This window comes from Chiloscyllium punctatum, chromosome 7 (assembly GCF_047496795.1).
Source record: "Chiloscyllium punctatum isolate Juve2018m chromosome 7, sChiPun1.3, whole genome shotgun sequence".
NCBI classification, from domain to species: Eukaryota; Metazoa; Chordata; class Chondrichthyes; order Orectolobiformes; family Hemiscylliidae; genus Chiloscyllium; species Chiloscyllium punctatum.
Window position 1 is genome coordinate 99,083,697 of NC_092745.1, and position 14,743 is coordinate 99,098,439.

The following is a 14,743-nucleotide window of genomic DNA, read 5'->3' on the forward strand; positions in this document are numbered from 1 at the left end:
TCAAATCTGCATTTCTACCTGTTTCAAAACTGTGCTGAACTAAGGAAAGGTATCAAATCAAAATATGTTCCATGTTGTCAAATATCTCACAGTAATACTAAGCATGGCTATAGAGAGTGTGAGCAATTTTAATTCTCTCTGTAAATAAAAGGGTCTGGAAACTTACATTAAAATTAACAGAATATTAGTAATGTTAAACTCATCATTATCAAAAATCCAAAAACAGCAAATGACATTTTATGCACCTTGCATCATGACCCAAGTGTTAACTTACACAAGCAATTGTGAAAATCACTCCTTCAGCTTTTTTTTCAAAGTTCCAATGCTTTCATGATTACCACTTGGTGACATTTTGGGCTCACATCAGTTCCTATGGTGATAAAAACCTGACTGTCACTGCTGGTTCCTCACATCATCAGCTCAGGTCTGAGCTGCATTAGCTACAAGCCCGAGCAAAGGCAAGGCACTATGTTGCCGTTTCAGTTCTTGTGATCATAAAATGGGCCACCTCAGATTGACTGCTCACTGCACACTTGAGTTGGTTTTCCTTGAATAAATAAAGTATGTGAGATATTAAAATGCTAAGGCATAGTAGGCTGTGGACCAAGTACATGTAAATGGGATTACTGTAGTTTGGTGTTAGTTGGTCCTCATAGACATGCTGGGTCCAGGGCCTGTTTCTAAGCTATATGACTCTATATGTCATGGGACAGCCACTTCAGTAACGCCCATTTTACCCTGTCACCTCAAGAAAGGGTCAGGAGTTGGTCAGCTGCAACTTTGAGGGTGAGCACAGGTTAACTTTAATGGAAAAATAAAGATTAATTAATATAAGATAATGCATTGTGAAACTTCTCCACAGCCAAACAGTAGCCACATGCTTGCAAATTTAAGGGGTCAGTAAGTCAACATTCTTCCCAGTTGTTTGGTTGATCCCTTAATTAATGGTGAGAAAGATCTAAGGAAGAAAATAAATAGCTGAACAATTTTCTGCATTCCTCAGTTTCAACAAGTTTACAACAGTCAGACACTTTCTGGAGTATAATTAAAGAATACACTCTCCCAGTTTAGAAATTAAGGAAATCACAGATACAGTGCTACAGGAGCATCGCCTGTGGCTGTACTCAACAGATATAACGTTTTTGCTGCCTGTATTGATGTGGGCAATGTCTGCAGAGAGTGGATGTGCAAACTGACTACTGCACCACAGCACAGAGCACCAGTTACCTGGGGGAATGAAACATAATGTGGTAACAGGAGGAGACTGTAAGTACAGAAGGATAGGTGATCACTGCACGTTCCAAATGTTGTGTTGTCTGTGATGAGCCAGAGTTACAGAGAGCTCCTCAAGGTTTGAGGGGCTAGCGGGCACATTCCACTACTGTTTCTCAGAGTTTTACTTAGAAGCTTTGCAAAACATAGTTTATTATGGCCCACTTCATATTTTAGAATGGGAAGAAACTTCCTTTCTCCACAAGTAGTGGTTACTTTCTACTAATCTTTGGACCCTGCTGAGCATAAATTTTGGATTCAGTTTTTCTTTCGTATTGCTCTATTTCTCTCCGATATTGCGAGCATAAAACCTGCTCAATGAGGAGTGACAATCATATATTACTTCGTTTTGCCATACCCAGCATGAATACTTACTCTGCTGTTTTCTCTAGGTGGTGTACTTCACAGCAACATTCCCATATGTTGTGCTGACAATTCTGTTTATTCGTGGAATTACTTTGGATGGCGCTGTCGATGGCATAAAGTACTATCTCACGCCACAGTGGGACAAGATCTTAGATGCAAAGGTGAGTTGACCACAAAGTTTGCAACATCATCAGAATCCAGTCAGAAAACTCCTGTATTCTTGAAGACTGTGTCATGGCATTATACTGTATGGTTTTGTAACACGTTCAGTGTGCATCTTACTACTGGGGGCAAAAGACTGAATGGAGACCAGTCACCAATTCACTGGGAGAGAAAAGTGAAGAGTCAATTTCAACGAGCCCAACTTTTGCAGTTTCCCAACATCCCATAATACAACAATGGTAGGAAATCTTAAAGGAGTACACATAATTTCACCATTTGTTGGAAGAAGTAATTATGGTCTTGACTGCCATAATTGTGCTGAATTTCAATCTGGTTATTGAGATCAGTGATGGTGCTAAGCAGAAGTAGGGCATATTAATAGATGGAATTTTCGACTTCAGCGAGCTATACGCTTGGCGGTCGTGAGTTGGTCACCACCAGAAATGAAGTGCAGAAATGCAGTTCAACTTGTTCCCACCATTTTCTACCCTCACTGAACTCGAAGATTTCACCCAATCTGAGAAAGTATGCTAACCCTGGATGCTACTGCCAATGTCAAAGTGACCAGTTACAACATAGCCCTGACAAATGATGGTCAAGTTGTTATTGATGTTGTCCTGAGTAAATAGATAAATTCAGTTGAATTAAGCAATAAACATGGGAGACAATGTATTTATTTTTAAAAAGACTTGAGTGCAGAAAAGGATTGCTAGATCGTGCGCTGTTTGTGAAGGCACATTTCCAGTGTGGAGTATCTGCCACTCATAAGGATTAGTATGTGGGGAAAAATTCTGAGGAGGAGAGTCCTCACAGAAAATTAAGCAAATGTCTTTGCTGCTATGTTTTATAAATCGTTAAGACTTTTTTTTTCATTCTATTTCAGGTCTGGGGTGATGCGGCTTCCCAAATTTTCTACTCCCTCGGATGTGCCTGGGGTGGCCTGATAACCATGGCCTCATACAACAAGTTCCACAATAATTGCTACAGGTTAGCGTGTATTGTCAAGTACAGAACAAATACAGCATGTTATTTTAATTCCTAATTTGTTATAGAATCATAGGAGCAAAAAATACACCTTTAGGCCCCTCAAGTTTCTTCCATCTCTCAATATGATAAAGGCTGATCCTTGTCTCAACAGCATACTCCCATGAACTCACATTACCCCTGATGCTTAGTGTCGAGAAATCTAGTTTTTAAAATATATTAAGCTTCATAAAGGTTTAAATTTTCTTGGCTGCTCTTAGTGTCAAGAGAAACCAAGTTTCTCAGTCTAGACCCAATTAATGGTTGATTTAAGTATGTAAATTCATATGAACATGGCCTGTTATTTTTCTATGATTAGACTGCACCGAAGACTGAGCTGGGAAAGAAATAATGCAAAGAGGGAACTGCGAAAAACAAAGCAGTCTCTTCCTGTTTAATCTTAATGAAGCAATCCTTTGAAAAATGCTATGACATGGATTGAAAACGAGAAGATATAACTTCACTATAAATCATTCTTAATTTCTTTAGTTTGAACACCCACAAGAGCGATACATCTTACTTGCTGCAGTGCCATTCCAGATTTTTTTTTCTTTTTGATAGACTTGCATTTTATATGTTCATGCAGAGTTTAGAATAGAGTTTGCCAATCACATTTCTTTGAAACAAGTACTACTTTAATATTGGACAATACAAACATTGCTCCTTGCAAAACATTGCTCCTTGTAATGGTATAGTAGCTGATTGACTGGACTATTAATCCAGACACTTCAAGCTAATGCTCTGGGGACTAGATCTTAAATTCCACCACATCCTCTGGTAGAATTTAAATTCAGTTATTAAATGGGGAACTAAAAGCTAGTTTAAGTAATAGTGACCATGAAATCATTCTTAATTGTTGTTCTGGTTCACTAATACCCTTCAGGGAAATAAATCTGACATCCTTACTGACTCCAGAGCTGCAGTAATGTGTCTTCAATTGCCCTCTGAAAAAGCTTTGTATGCCACACAGCTCAAGGGCAAGTTAGGATAGGTGACAAATACAGGCCTGACAAGTAATGACCACATCCCAAAGATTTTAAAAAGTATTAATATTGAAACACGATTGAGGTAATCCAGACAGCAGTACTACTGCAAGCATGGAACCTATGTGATTGCATCCAAAGATGCAATAGTTACAGAGATATTAGGATATTTACATAATCAGCAGTCAATCAAAACAAAATCAGAGCTGTTCACCTGGGAAGTTATGACGCAGCTACCCCCCGCACAGTTTGAGTGACAAGAAGAGTGCTCTTACTTTATGCTATAAATATATGGATTTCTAAGTTAACATTCAAACCTTTTCACGACATTATGGAATGCACCTTCCAAAGCCATCAAGTCATGGAATGGGACACAAATCTAAAACTTCTAAGGCAGGGACACTACGCACTGCTCTACAAAACCTCACTGTATTAGGATACATAATGATGGTAAATACAGCTAGAGCATTCTATAATTAACAACAAGCACCAACATCTGCATGAAAACGTTGCCCCTTAGGTCCCTTTTACATCTTTCCCCTCTCACCCTAAATCTATGCCCTCTAGTTCTGGACTCTCCACCCCAGAGAAAATACTTTGTCTATTTGTCCTATCCATGTCCCTCATGACTTTATAAACCTCTATAAGGTGTCCTCTAAGCCTCCAGCATTCCAGGGGAAACAGCCCCAACCTATTCAGCCTCTCCTTATAGCTCAAATCCTCCAACCCTGGCAACATACTTGTAAATCTTTTCTGAACCCTTTCAAATTTCACATGAATAGGAAGGGTGTAGAGAGATATGGGCCAAGTGTTGGCAAATGGGACTACATCAGGTTGGGATATCTGGTCGGCATGGACGAGTTAGACCAAATGGTCTTTTTGCATGCTGTACATTGCTATGACTCTAAGCCCAAAGAAGGTGGAATGGCAATGCTAAATTGCCCAAGGTGTCTAGTAATGTGCACGGTAGGTCGGTTTACCATGCGGGGTGATAGGGTAGGGCTGTAGGTCTGGATGGGATGCTGTTTGGAGGGGTGATGTGGACTTGATGGGCTGAATGGCCTGTTTCCACACTGCTTCCACAACCACCAACACTGTACCCTCCCATCCTATGGCACCCTCCCCTGTAACCGCAGAATGTTCAGTACCTGCCCCTTCACCTCCTCCCTGCTCACCATCCAAGGGCCTAAACAGTCTGTCCAGGTGAAGCAGCATTTCACCTGTACCTTCTCCAATCTTGTGTATTGTATTCACTGCACCCAGTGTGGCCTACTCTACATTAAAGAAACCAAACGTAGACTGGGTGACCGTTTTGCGGAGCATCTCTGGTCAGTGCACAAGCATGACTCCAACCTTCCCGTAGCCGGTCATTTTAATACAAAGTCCTGCTCACATGCCCATGTGTCTGTTCTCAGCATGCTGTAGTGTTCCAGTGAAACATATTGCAAACTGAAGGAACATCTCATTTTCAGATTAGGCATTTTACAGCCTTCTGGACCTAATATTGAGTTCAGCACCTTCAAACTGTGAAATTTTAACTGTTACATTCTGTTATCATGACCTCTCCCCTCCCTCTGTCCCAGACTGTCTGTCCCAGACTGTCTGTCCTTTCAAGTCTGGCAGGAGACACGCCTTTGTTCTGCCATTCTCACAATCCGCTCACTTTATTCGAACTATCAACATCTTTTCTCCACCAGCGCCCTACACACACTATACCCCCAGCCACCCCCAAAAACTGTGGCATAAATGCTGCCCCCTCCACACTTCACCTCAGCTCTGATGAAGAGTCATCTAGACTCAAAAGGTTAGCTTGCTCTCTCTCCATGGATGCTGCCTGACCTGCTGTGATCCCCAGCACTGGTTGTTTTCAGTCCAGATCCCAGCATCTGCAGTAATTTGCTCCACACTCGGGATTCTATGATTCTAATAACCATATTTTTATGATTGTTGATGACAGCAGACAACAATGTGCTAATTTTACATGTTGATATTTATTCCTAATATTATTGTAATTCATTTATTCGTTGCTGATGCATTTCAAAATGAATAATCAATGATTGGGTGCATATTGTGCTTGAGGCTTTTATGCATATTTTAGTGTATAAATTTAGAGCTGTTTGGGGGAAGCAGATCTGAAGGGCAACGCAGGTGCATGCAGTGAATTATCCAGAAAGTGCAAGTCATAGACAAATTTAAGTATCACGTTGTCTCTCCCCTCTTGATCCCATCGATGTTCAGGTTACGCTACTGCTGCAGCCACTACTTTTGGCAACTATCCAGCGTTTGCAAGCTTCTAACTGACAGTAGCTGGCTCCAAGACTCCCTAATGAGGCCTGGGCCTCTGAACAAGATCACCAAGCAATGTGCTTGGCTGCATTCGCTCACCAGAGCTTCCTGCTTTGACAGCTGAAGTGGATTGTTGATTTTTATTGACATCCTTAAATGGTTGTGATAAGTCATTCTAACTGAAATCTCTTCTCAATGTCTCAGTGTTATTTGGACAAGATTAAGGAGTGTGAAGTGTTATTGATACTTTAATGATCTTTCAAATTGATATTTTTATATGGGCGTTGGAAAAGCTGTTGTTTTAAACAAAGGAGAGTTTGTGAATTTTTTTTTCTCTGAATAGTTCAACATGTTATTGGCTCATTGGTTATGTATAGAGTGGACATTGGGTAAAAGGGGCCTGAGGTGGCATGGACATTATAAGGGGTCATATTGAAGGACACAAACAGCCATTAAGATAGCATGGAAAGGCTAAAGGGCCAGTTGGAGTGATCGGGGGTATATGACTTGACATAGAATGTAATGAGTCTGTGGTGGTATGGGAAAATGACACAACTGGATCAAATCCCTTAGGAACCAAGATGGGTTTTTTAATCACTCCTCCTCCATACTTGCTACACTTCCACCAAAGCCATTAAAGCTTCGCTTCTGAAGTTAGCAGACCTGACCCAATTACACAACCATTCCTCGAAAGCAAAAACTATGTGTATGGGGCCCATTTGACTGCAGTAAGTCAGGGAAATTCAGTGCCTTGACTAAGGAGCAAGGGCCCATGTGAGGCTCCACTCACCCCTGCTTATTTTTCCTCTTGCAAAAGGAAAAACTGCAAGGTGTTGCAGAAACTGCTAAGAGTGACTGAAATGTGTTGCCACTTTCTTAGGGATTCTATCATATCTGGCAGAGAACTGCTGAAGACACTGCTCCATTTCAGACCCTCATTTAAAGTGTGATATAATAGTAGTTAATGGTGCGTGAAAGGTGCTTGATGCTAAATTCTCTCATTGCTTTAATCCCTTAAGTCATCCTCATAATCTCACTTCCATCTGTTACTGTTTTTCTTCTTGCTGCTGCAGGGACAGTATTATTATCAGTATTACCAACTGCGCGACCAGTGTTTATGCTGGGTTTGTCATCTTCTCCATTCTTGGATTCATGGCTGCGCATCTGGGGGTCAATGTGTCGGAAGTAGCAGATCATGGTCCTGGACTGGCCTTTGTGGCCTACCCAGAAGCCCTGACGTTGCTGCCGATCTCACCCTTCTGGTCCCTTCTCTTCTTCTTCATGTTGATTCTGCTGGGACTGGGTACTCAGGTAAGTGGCATTTGACACAATGTTCCCTTGGGTAGCAGATTTCAATTAGAACAAGGAATAGACAAACTGATAAAAACTGCTTTGGATAAAACACCCTGGGGGCAAGCCTTCAGAGTATAGTTTTCTTCATTCTCTTTGGTTTTGTACACTTCAGAAACTTCAATGAAATTCAATGATGTGACTCTACTTAAAAGTAAACCAAGGCTGTTTTGCATGGTTGGAGAAGAAATGGTTAGATCTTGTGTTTTGCATGAAATCAATGATCCAGTCTTGAAACTTGAAAACACCATATGTTGTTGTAAATTATGTCATATAATTAGCAAAGAAATTTCAAAACAGATTAATGAGGTTTTATATTTTGATTAGAGAATAGTCATGTACATCTTGGAAAATATCATAAATAGGGTTGAAGCAAAGGCATATACATAAATCTTAGCGTATAAACTTATAAATTACTAAACAAAGTGATATGGATTAGTAATACCTTAAAAGGACAGTATAGAGGTATTTACAATTATGAAAACTACTATAGAACAGGGACAGAGCAAATGTTTTCACTTGTGGGGATAGGCAAAATTAAGAGGCTTTCAATAGAAGATCTAAAAGCGAAGAAAGAAGAAACTTCTTTGCCCAGAGAGTGGTGGGAAGAGATAGTTGTTGAAACAAATAGTCTGGATGCATTTAAGAGCATCTGGATAAGTAAATGAGGGAGCAGAGAATAGGGCTTTATGCTACTTGAATTAAATGAGAAAGCATTGGATGAGGCCTAAGTGGAGCAAAACTGACACTGTGCACCAGTCAGGATGAATGGCCTTTTCTGTGTAATATAATAGGTGCAATTCTATGTAATAAATATCATGACTTCATTTTCAAATAATGCTTCATTTTTCATGACATTAACCACATCTCATTATTATTAGGATTGCTGTTTTCACATGATTAAATTGTTTCAAGATAAATTTGACATTAATATGATTTAAGAATTGTTGAAGACATTTACATTCTTATCATAGAACAAGAGACAATTCATCTTCATAATCTAGCACTTTTGCAATGAAATATTGTATATTCAATGGTATTTATGGAAAATGTCTTATGACTGAAGGAATTGGTATATGATGAAGTTACAGAAATGCCTTTTCCCCCTTGGGACCTTGACTCAAATGCATCCCAGACAGATGGGATGGAAATCTCTTCTGTTTGGTGGTTTGTCAGTGGTCAAAGTGATGCCTCGTGTGGAAAGTGGAAATGTCAGACTGGTGTAATAGGGGTGATTTTTTGACATTGAGAATATAAGAAATGAGTTGGGAAAGTGTAGGAAACTTTACTGGGTAACTATTCCATGCTGTTGTCGACCTGGGAGCACTTAATGCTGACATTGAGTGTGAAGAGTGAAAAGAAGTGAACACCCCAGCACTGACAGCCCACGCCTTAATGAGCGCAAAAAATTCACCCAATTTCTTGTGTTTTTTTAAAGATCATACCCATGGGTAGCCTGCGATACGATATTTATACAAGCCAACCAGGTAACACATCATGAGGAAATTAAAAGAGTGTTATGTCCGTTGGATTCATGAATTGTATAAATATTGCATTATGCTGCTATTTATACAATGAAGGTGGTGAGAAATGTCAGCCCTTTCATTGTACAAAATATTTTTGTTTTCATTTTTTTTTATTAGTCCGGTACTTTATTTCCATGGAGATGGAGAAGTACCTGACACAACTTGTCACGCTGTTGTGAAAGATTCAACATGGCTGTGCAGATTAGGGCATCAGCCCAGAGACGAAGGCCACTTTCATTGCATAAAAAAACAAATTAAACCGCCCCAGGGAGGAAAAAAACTTATACTGCAGTACCATTAACATGATGCCTGGGCTGAGTCACAATCAATGTCATTAACATCTCATCAATAACCACACATAATTTTACTCACAACCAGGTTCCAATATGATTTAGATAATATATTTTCAAATAGCAATATTATGTTTAATCATTTCTAACCACCATCTGAGAGTACACTTTGATACATGTAAGATTACATGTTGGCATCTTGTAGTTAGTACTGAGGTATTACCAGCTTTTTTCCCCCCATACAGCGGAATTGCTGGAGTATTGTGTCCAAATCGGGTCAACATACTTTAGGAAGGATGGAGAATCCTTTTCTTTACTAGAATGCGACAAGAGATGAGGGATTTCAGTTACCTAGAAAGACAGAGGTTAAGGAGAAATTTAATAGAGGCATTGAAAATCATGACGGACTTTGATAGAGTGACTAAGGAGAAACAGTTTTCATTGGCAAATGGGTTGTTACCCAGTGATGCAGATTTACAACAATTGGCAAAGGAACCCAAAAACGAGGTGAGAAATTATTTTATGTGTATATTGATTTGAAATGTACTAAGTGAAAGGGTGGTGGAGGCACATCGAATTGTGACTTACAAAGGAAAATTAGATAAGTACTTGAACGGGAAATTGCAGAGCTAAGGGAAAGGATGGGAAATGGGACGAAGTAGATAGATTGTTCAAAGAACCCGCATGGACATGATGGGTTGAATTCCTTCCTTCAGTGCTGGATTAATATAAGAATACCGGGAATTAAAAAGCACTATATAATCTGTTTTATGTCATTTAAAATGCAGTTTGCATACATAATGTATAGCATAGGTTGCTGTGAATTATGTTATATAATGTAAATTACATTGAATAATGTACTTTATACTAAAATGAAGTTAAAGTACAGTATATGGTATCGAAAATACACAATGTGATATTTGCACTATTATACCACATAATATATTTAATTATATTCTGCAATTTATATTACACCGCACAGTATAAAATTTTCCTTCATAAACTTAATAGTATCTGTGCTGTATAATGTAATTTATGTGCAATATTTGCTATTTGTCACGTTGCAATGTAAATTGTTCCATATAATACTCCACTGAGGATACTTATTTGGTAACACTGTATTTACATAACTCAAGTGTGGTGGATGCCTGAGCTGCAGCAGCTCCAAGGATTAATTAACCATTTTACACAGAAGAGCAGTCCTTAGTTGGAAAATCACACTGTATACAGGAAGAGTAAATACTTGTGAGATTTGACCCAAGGATTCAGTTTGAGGTAAATTACTCCCCAATTAGTCACTACCGAAATACTTCCAACCATCTATTGAGAATACATCGGTCTTTTTATAAAATGACATATTATTTTGAAATATGTGCACAATATTTAATATATAATTTACATCAGGTAGTGCCATTTACCCTATATGGTATAGAATAACTTGTATAATAAATAGTAATGCTTTTGTTTCCTTCCTAGTTTTGTCTGTTGGAAACATTGGTCACTGCAGTTGTTGATGAGATTGGCAGTGATTGGATTCGTAGGCAAAAATCCTATGTGACGCTGGCAGTTGCCATTATTGGCTTTCTTCTGGGAATCCCACTAACTACCCAAGTAAGACTATTGAAAATGTGCGTTTGCCAATCGGTGCTTTATTCCATTCATATTGACAGAGAAAAATGACCACATTCAACAACTTATATTAGAAAACGTAATTGGGCCTAGTTAGAAATGGTTTGATTTATCAGATCTACTCTCATGGTTAGTTTATTCCTTAATATATTTTAAGGCACATTTCATGTAGCAATAAATCATCTGTTTTTTCCTTTACAAAAATGAGTTATGTTTAATTCAGATTATTTCTTTCTTTAAGACTTTGCAATTTTTTAACCACATGCTTAAACCTCTCTTAATTTCTCTGAGTAATTTGTTCCTGTATCAGATTTTAAAACATTACATCTGTGTCTAATGTTTCAAATATGTTCCTAATATGCTCCAATGCTCTATGAGCCCTTTCGTTCTCAATTTGTGCAAACGCAATCAAAAATGTTTTAAAAGGAACATCTAAAACTAAAGGAAAATGTGTCTTATTATCAAATTTAATTAAAAGCTAATTTGAAATGTATTAATTGTTAGATAGGGTAACTGTGAAGAGGTACTACTTTCTTAAAACAGATACTAGCTATGATTAAAACCCACATCTCAAGAATGGATTAGTTTTTATAGAAAATATTCATGTCCTTTTTTCTGTCTGTCTGCTGCAGGCTGGCATTTACTGGCTCCTCCTCATGGATAACTATGCAGCCAGTTTTTCACTTGTTGTGATTTCCTGCATTATGTGTATCGCCATAATGTATATCTATGGTAAGTATCAGTGAAGAATTATGCTGCCACAGTGTAGACCAAGATGATCTAATATCAATAGACTGAGTATGACTAGCAGTGCACAGCTGGTATTGCTTCGAAAACTGGAGAACTAAATATTGTTCTTTTTCAGACAAAATTGTATTAGTTATGCAAAACTATCAGACGCGATGGATTGAATGGTTCTTTCTCAAAATACAGTTCTTGCATTCAGCTGGTGTCCTTAGCAAAAGCTAATTTTGTTGGCACTATTTATGGTAGCATCTGAAGCCACCAATTGCATTGCTATTCTGCAACTGATAGAAATGTAACATTCAACTTTCTCTGAGAAGGTACAAAAGGATTCTTCTTATATTCTACTAACAAAAGTTAACATGCGAGAACAGCAGATCCACTGGTGTGTCTCAATACATCACAAAATAAGTACTTAACCATTTCAAATAATGTTGCAAACTTACAAATGTTACGTTGGCATACATGCAGCTATTTTATAACAAGAAAATATATATGAACAGGACTCTGTAATAAATTGCATCACTCAAAATGCTTGTTTTTAAAAAAAGTCATTTTCAGTAACTGAAATATATGTTATTGAGAAAGGACTTTATATAAAAGAAATAAATTGATAAAGAAGTATATATTTTTCAAGTGAAATCCTTATACATACAAGAGCAATGCTTAGGCAGAAAACCACCCTGTACACAAAGTTAAAAATCACACAACACCAGGTTATAGTCCAATAGGTTTAATTGTAAGCACACTAGCTTTTGGATCGGCACTCCATTATCAGGTGATTGTGTCGCACAACCATCTGATGAAGGAGCGGCGCTCCAAAAGCTAATGTGTTTCCAATTAAACCTGTTGGACTATAACCTGGTGTTGTGTGATTTTTAACTTTGTACACCCCAGTCAAACACCGGCATCTCCAAATCATGACCCTGTACACAGGAAGTGTAAGTACTTGTGGGTAAATACTTAGTGTTTTCTTTAAGCATTTTAGACTCTTTTGAAATAGTTTGGCCTTGATGTAATTGATCAGAAAAGAAACTGTTAGCTGATGACAGTACATGCAATACTGACTATGTGCAGTGCACAACTCCTGTTAGCCACTTAGCAAAGAATTGCAACTAAAGAATTGCAGATGCTGGAAATTGGGAACAAAAACAGAAATTGCTAGAAAAGCACAACAGATCTGGCAGCATCTATGGAGAGAAGCAGAGTTAATGTTTCAGGTTCAGTGTCCCTTTTTCAGAACAGAGAAGATTCTAAAGAAGGGTCGCTGGACCTGACACATTAACACTGCCTTCTCTCCACAAAATATGCCATCTGTTTTTGTTCCTGTAGCACTTAAACCAGCAAAGTGATAGCATCCAACAAAAATCTGGTTGGGAAACAAAAATTGGAGGATTGGAAGTTTACTTATTCAGGTAAAATTATGTTGTGCCTTCTTAAGAAAAGTAATTGTCTGTCTGTGTATCTGTGAGAGAAAGATGAAGAAAATCTGACAGGCTGTGCTGATTACTCATCAATTTTACTCATCGGTGTCCAAGTTACAATCCGTGAACTTCAGAAAGCATACTCAATTGACATGCAAGCACAGAGATGTTCCAGATTCAAATTGGATTTTTGTTTTATTAGAGTTCAATTTTGAAAGCAGACACAAAAATTATTAGCATAGTTGCTTACAAATTTATCCTTCACAAGTTTTAGGATGGAATTTAATGCATTATTTGCTTTCATTGACTAATGATGCAAATATAACATAAAGAAAAAGACTATTAAATCTCTTGTTTCAGGACATCATAACTATTTCAAGGATGTTCAGATGATGCTTGGCTTTCCACCTCCAATCTTCTTTCAAGTCTGTTGGCGTTTTGTGTCACCCAGCATTATATTTGTAAGTAATTGTTATATTTTTAAGAAATGTTTTCAGAGCCAGTGTGAAGTACTTTCTCATATTTTCACTTAGAAATGATATTGGTTTTAAATGCTTTGAGTTTACAGTCCTGTCCTTTCACTTCCAAAGCATGGATTCTATATCCAGACTCAAGAGAACAGGTTTTTTTTCTTTAAAGCCTTTGAGGATATAAGAAGAAATGAATCATGTGCTGAAATGAGGTCCCACATAGTTGCCTCCTTACTTCACAAATTTATGTGTAAATTTGGAACCTCCATAAAAACAGAAATGGACATAATTTTCAATAGTTGGCATTATTTAGATAACTACCCAAATGGATGATTGGTTTAGGAACTGAAAAATGTAGTTGTCGTGCAGTGGAGGCAAGAGTTACCTATTCCATGGTAGATGGCTGGAGTATATTATTGAGATGGAGTAGGAAACGTTTGACCCCAGTTATGTTTTGACTTCCATTAATTGGGCGTGGGTGGCATGGTGGCACAGTGGTTAGCACTGCTGCCTCACAGCGCCAGAGACCTGGGTTCAATTCCCACCTCAGGCGACTGACTGTGTGGAGTTTGCACGTTCTCCCCGTGTCTGTGTGGGTTTCCTCCGGGTGCTCCGGTTTCCTCCCACAATCCAAAGATGTGCAGGTCAGGTGAATTGGCCATGCTAAATTGCCCGTAGTGTTAGGTAGGGGTAGATGTAGGGGTATGGGTGGATTGCGCTTCGGTGGGGTGGTGTGGACTTGTTGGGCCGAAGGGCCTGTTTCCACACTGTAAGTAATCTAATATACCCAGTTCACAAATCCATGATACTGACATTGGATATTGGAGTGGAAACTACAGCTTTTCCTAATCTTATTATATATAAAATTGACCTTAAATACGTGGAATACCAACTGTTTAATGACCTCACTGTAGTTTGTAGAAAGTTCCTATATAAGACGATAGGAACAGAAATTAGGCCATTCAGCCCATCAAGTCTACTCCGCCATTCAATCATGGCTGATAAGTTTCTCAACCCCATTCTACCACTTTCTCCTCATAACACTTAATCCCCTTTACAATAAAGAAGATATCTATGTACATTTTAAATATACTTAATGACCTGGCTTCCACAGCCTTCTATAGCAGTGAATTCCACAGATTCACCTCTCTGGCTGAAGAAGTTTCTCCTTATCTCTGTTCTAAAAGGTCTTCCCTTTACTCTGAGGCTGTGTCCTCT

General features: G+C 38.5%; 1 protein-coding gene across 5 annotated transcripts in view; it reads left to right on the plus strand.

Moving 5' to 3' along the window:
- slc6a9 (solute carrier family 6 member 9) overlaps nucleotides 1-14,743 on the plus strand; it is a 237,387-nt gene that overhangs the window by 209,488 nt on the left and 13,156 nt on the right. For all 5 annotated transcript variants that reach the window (XM_072574415.1, XM_072574417.1, XM_072574419.1 and 2 more), the window contains 6 exons: nucleotides 1,665-1,799; nucleotides 2,684-2,787; nucleotides 7,166-7,403; nucleotides 10,735-10,869; nucleotides 11,520-11,619; nucleotides 13,416-13,516. In XM_072574415.1, coding sequence (XP_072430516.1) covers nucleotides 1,665-1,799; nucleotides 2,684-2,787; nucleotides 7,166-7,403; nucleotides 10,735-10,869; nucleotides 11,520-11,619; nucleotides 13,416-13,516 — 813 coding nt within the window. The remainder of the gene's footprint in view (nucleotides 1-1,664; nucleotides 1,800-2,683; nucleotides 2,788-7,165; nucleotides 7,404-10,734; nucleotides 10,870-11,519; nucleotides 11,620-13,415; nucleotides 13,517-14,743) is intronic.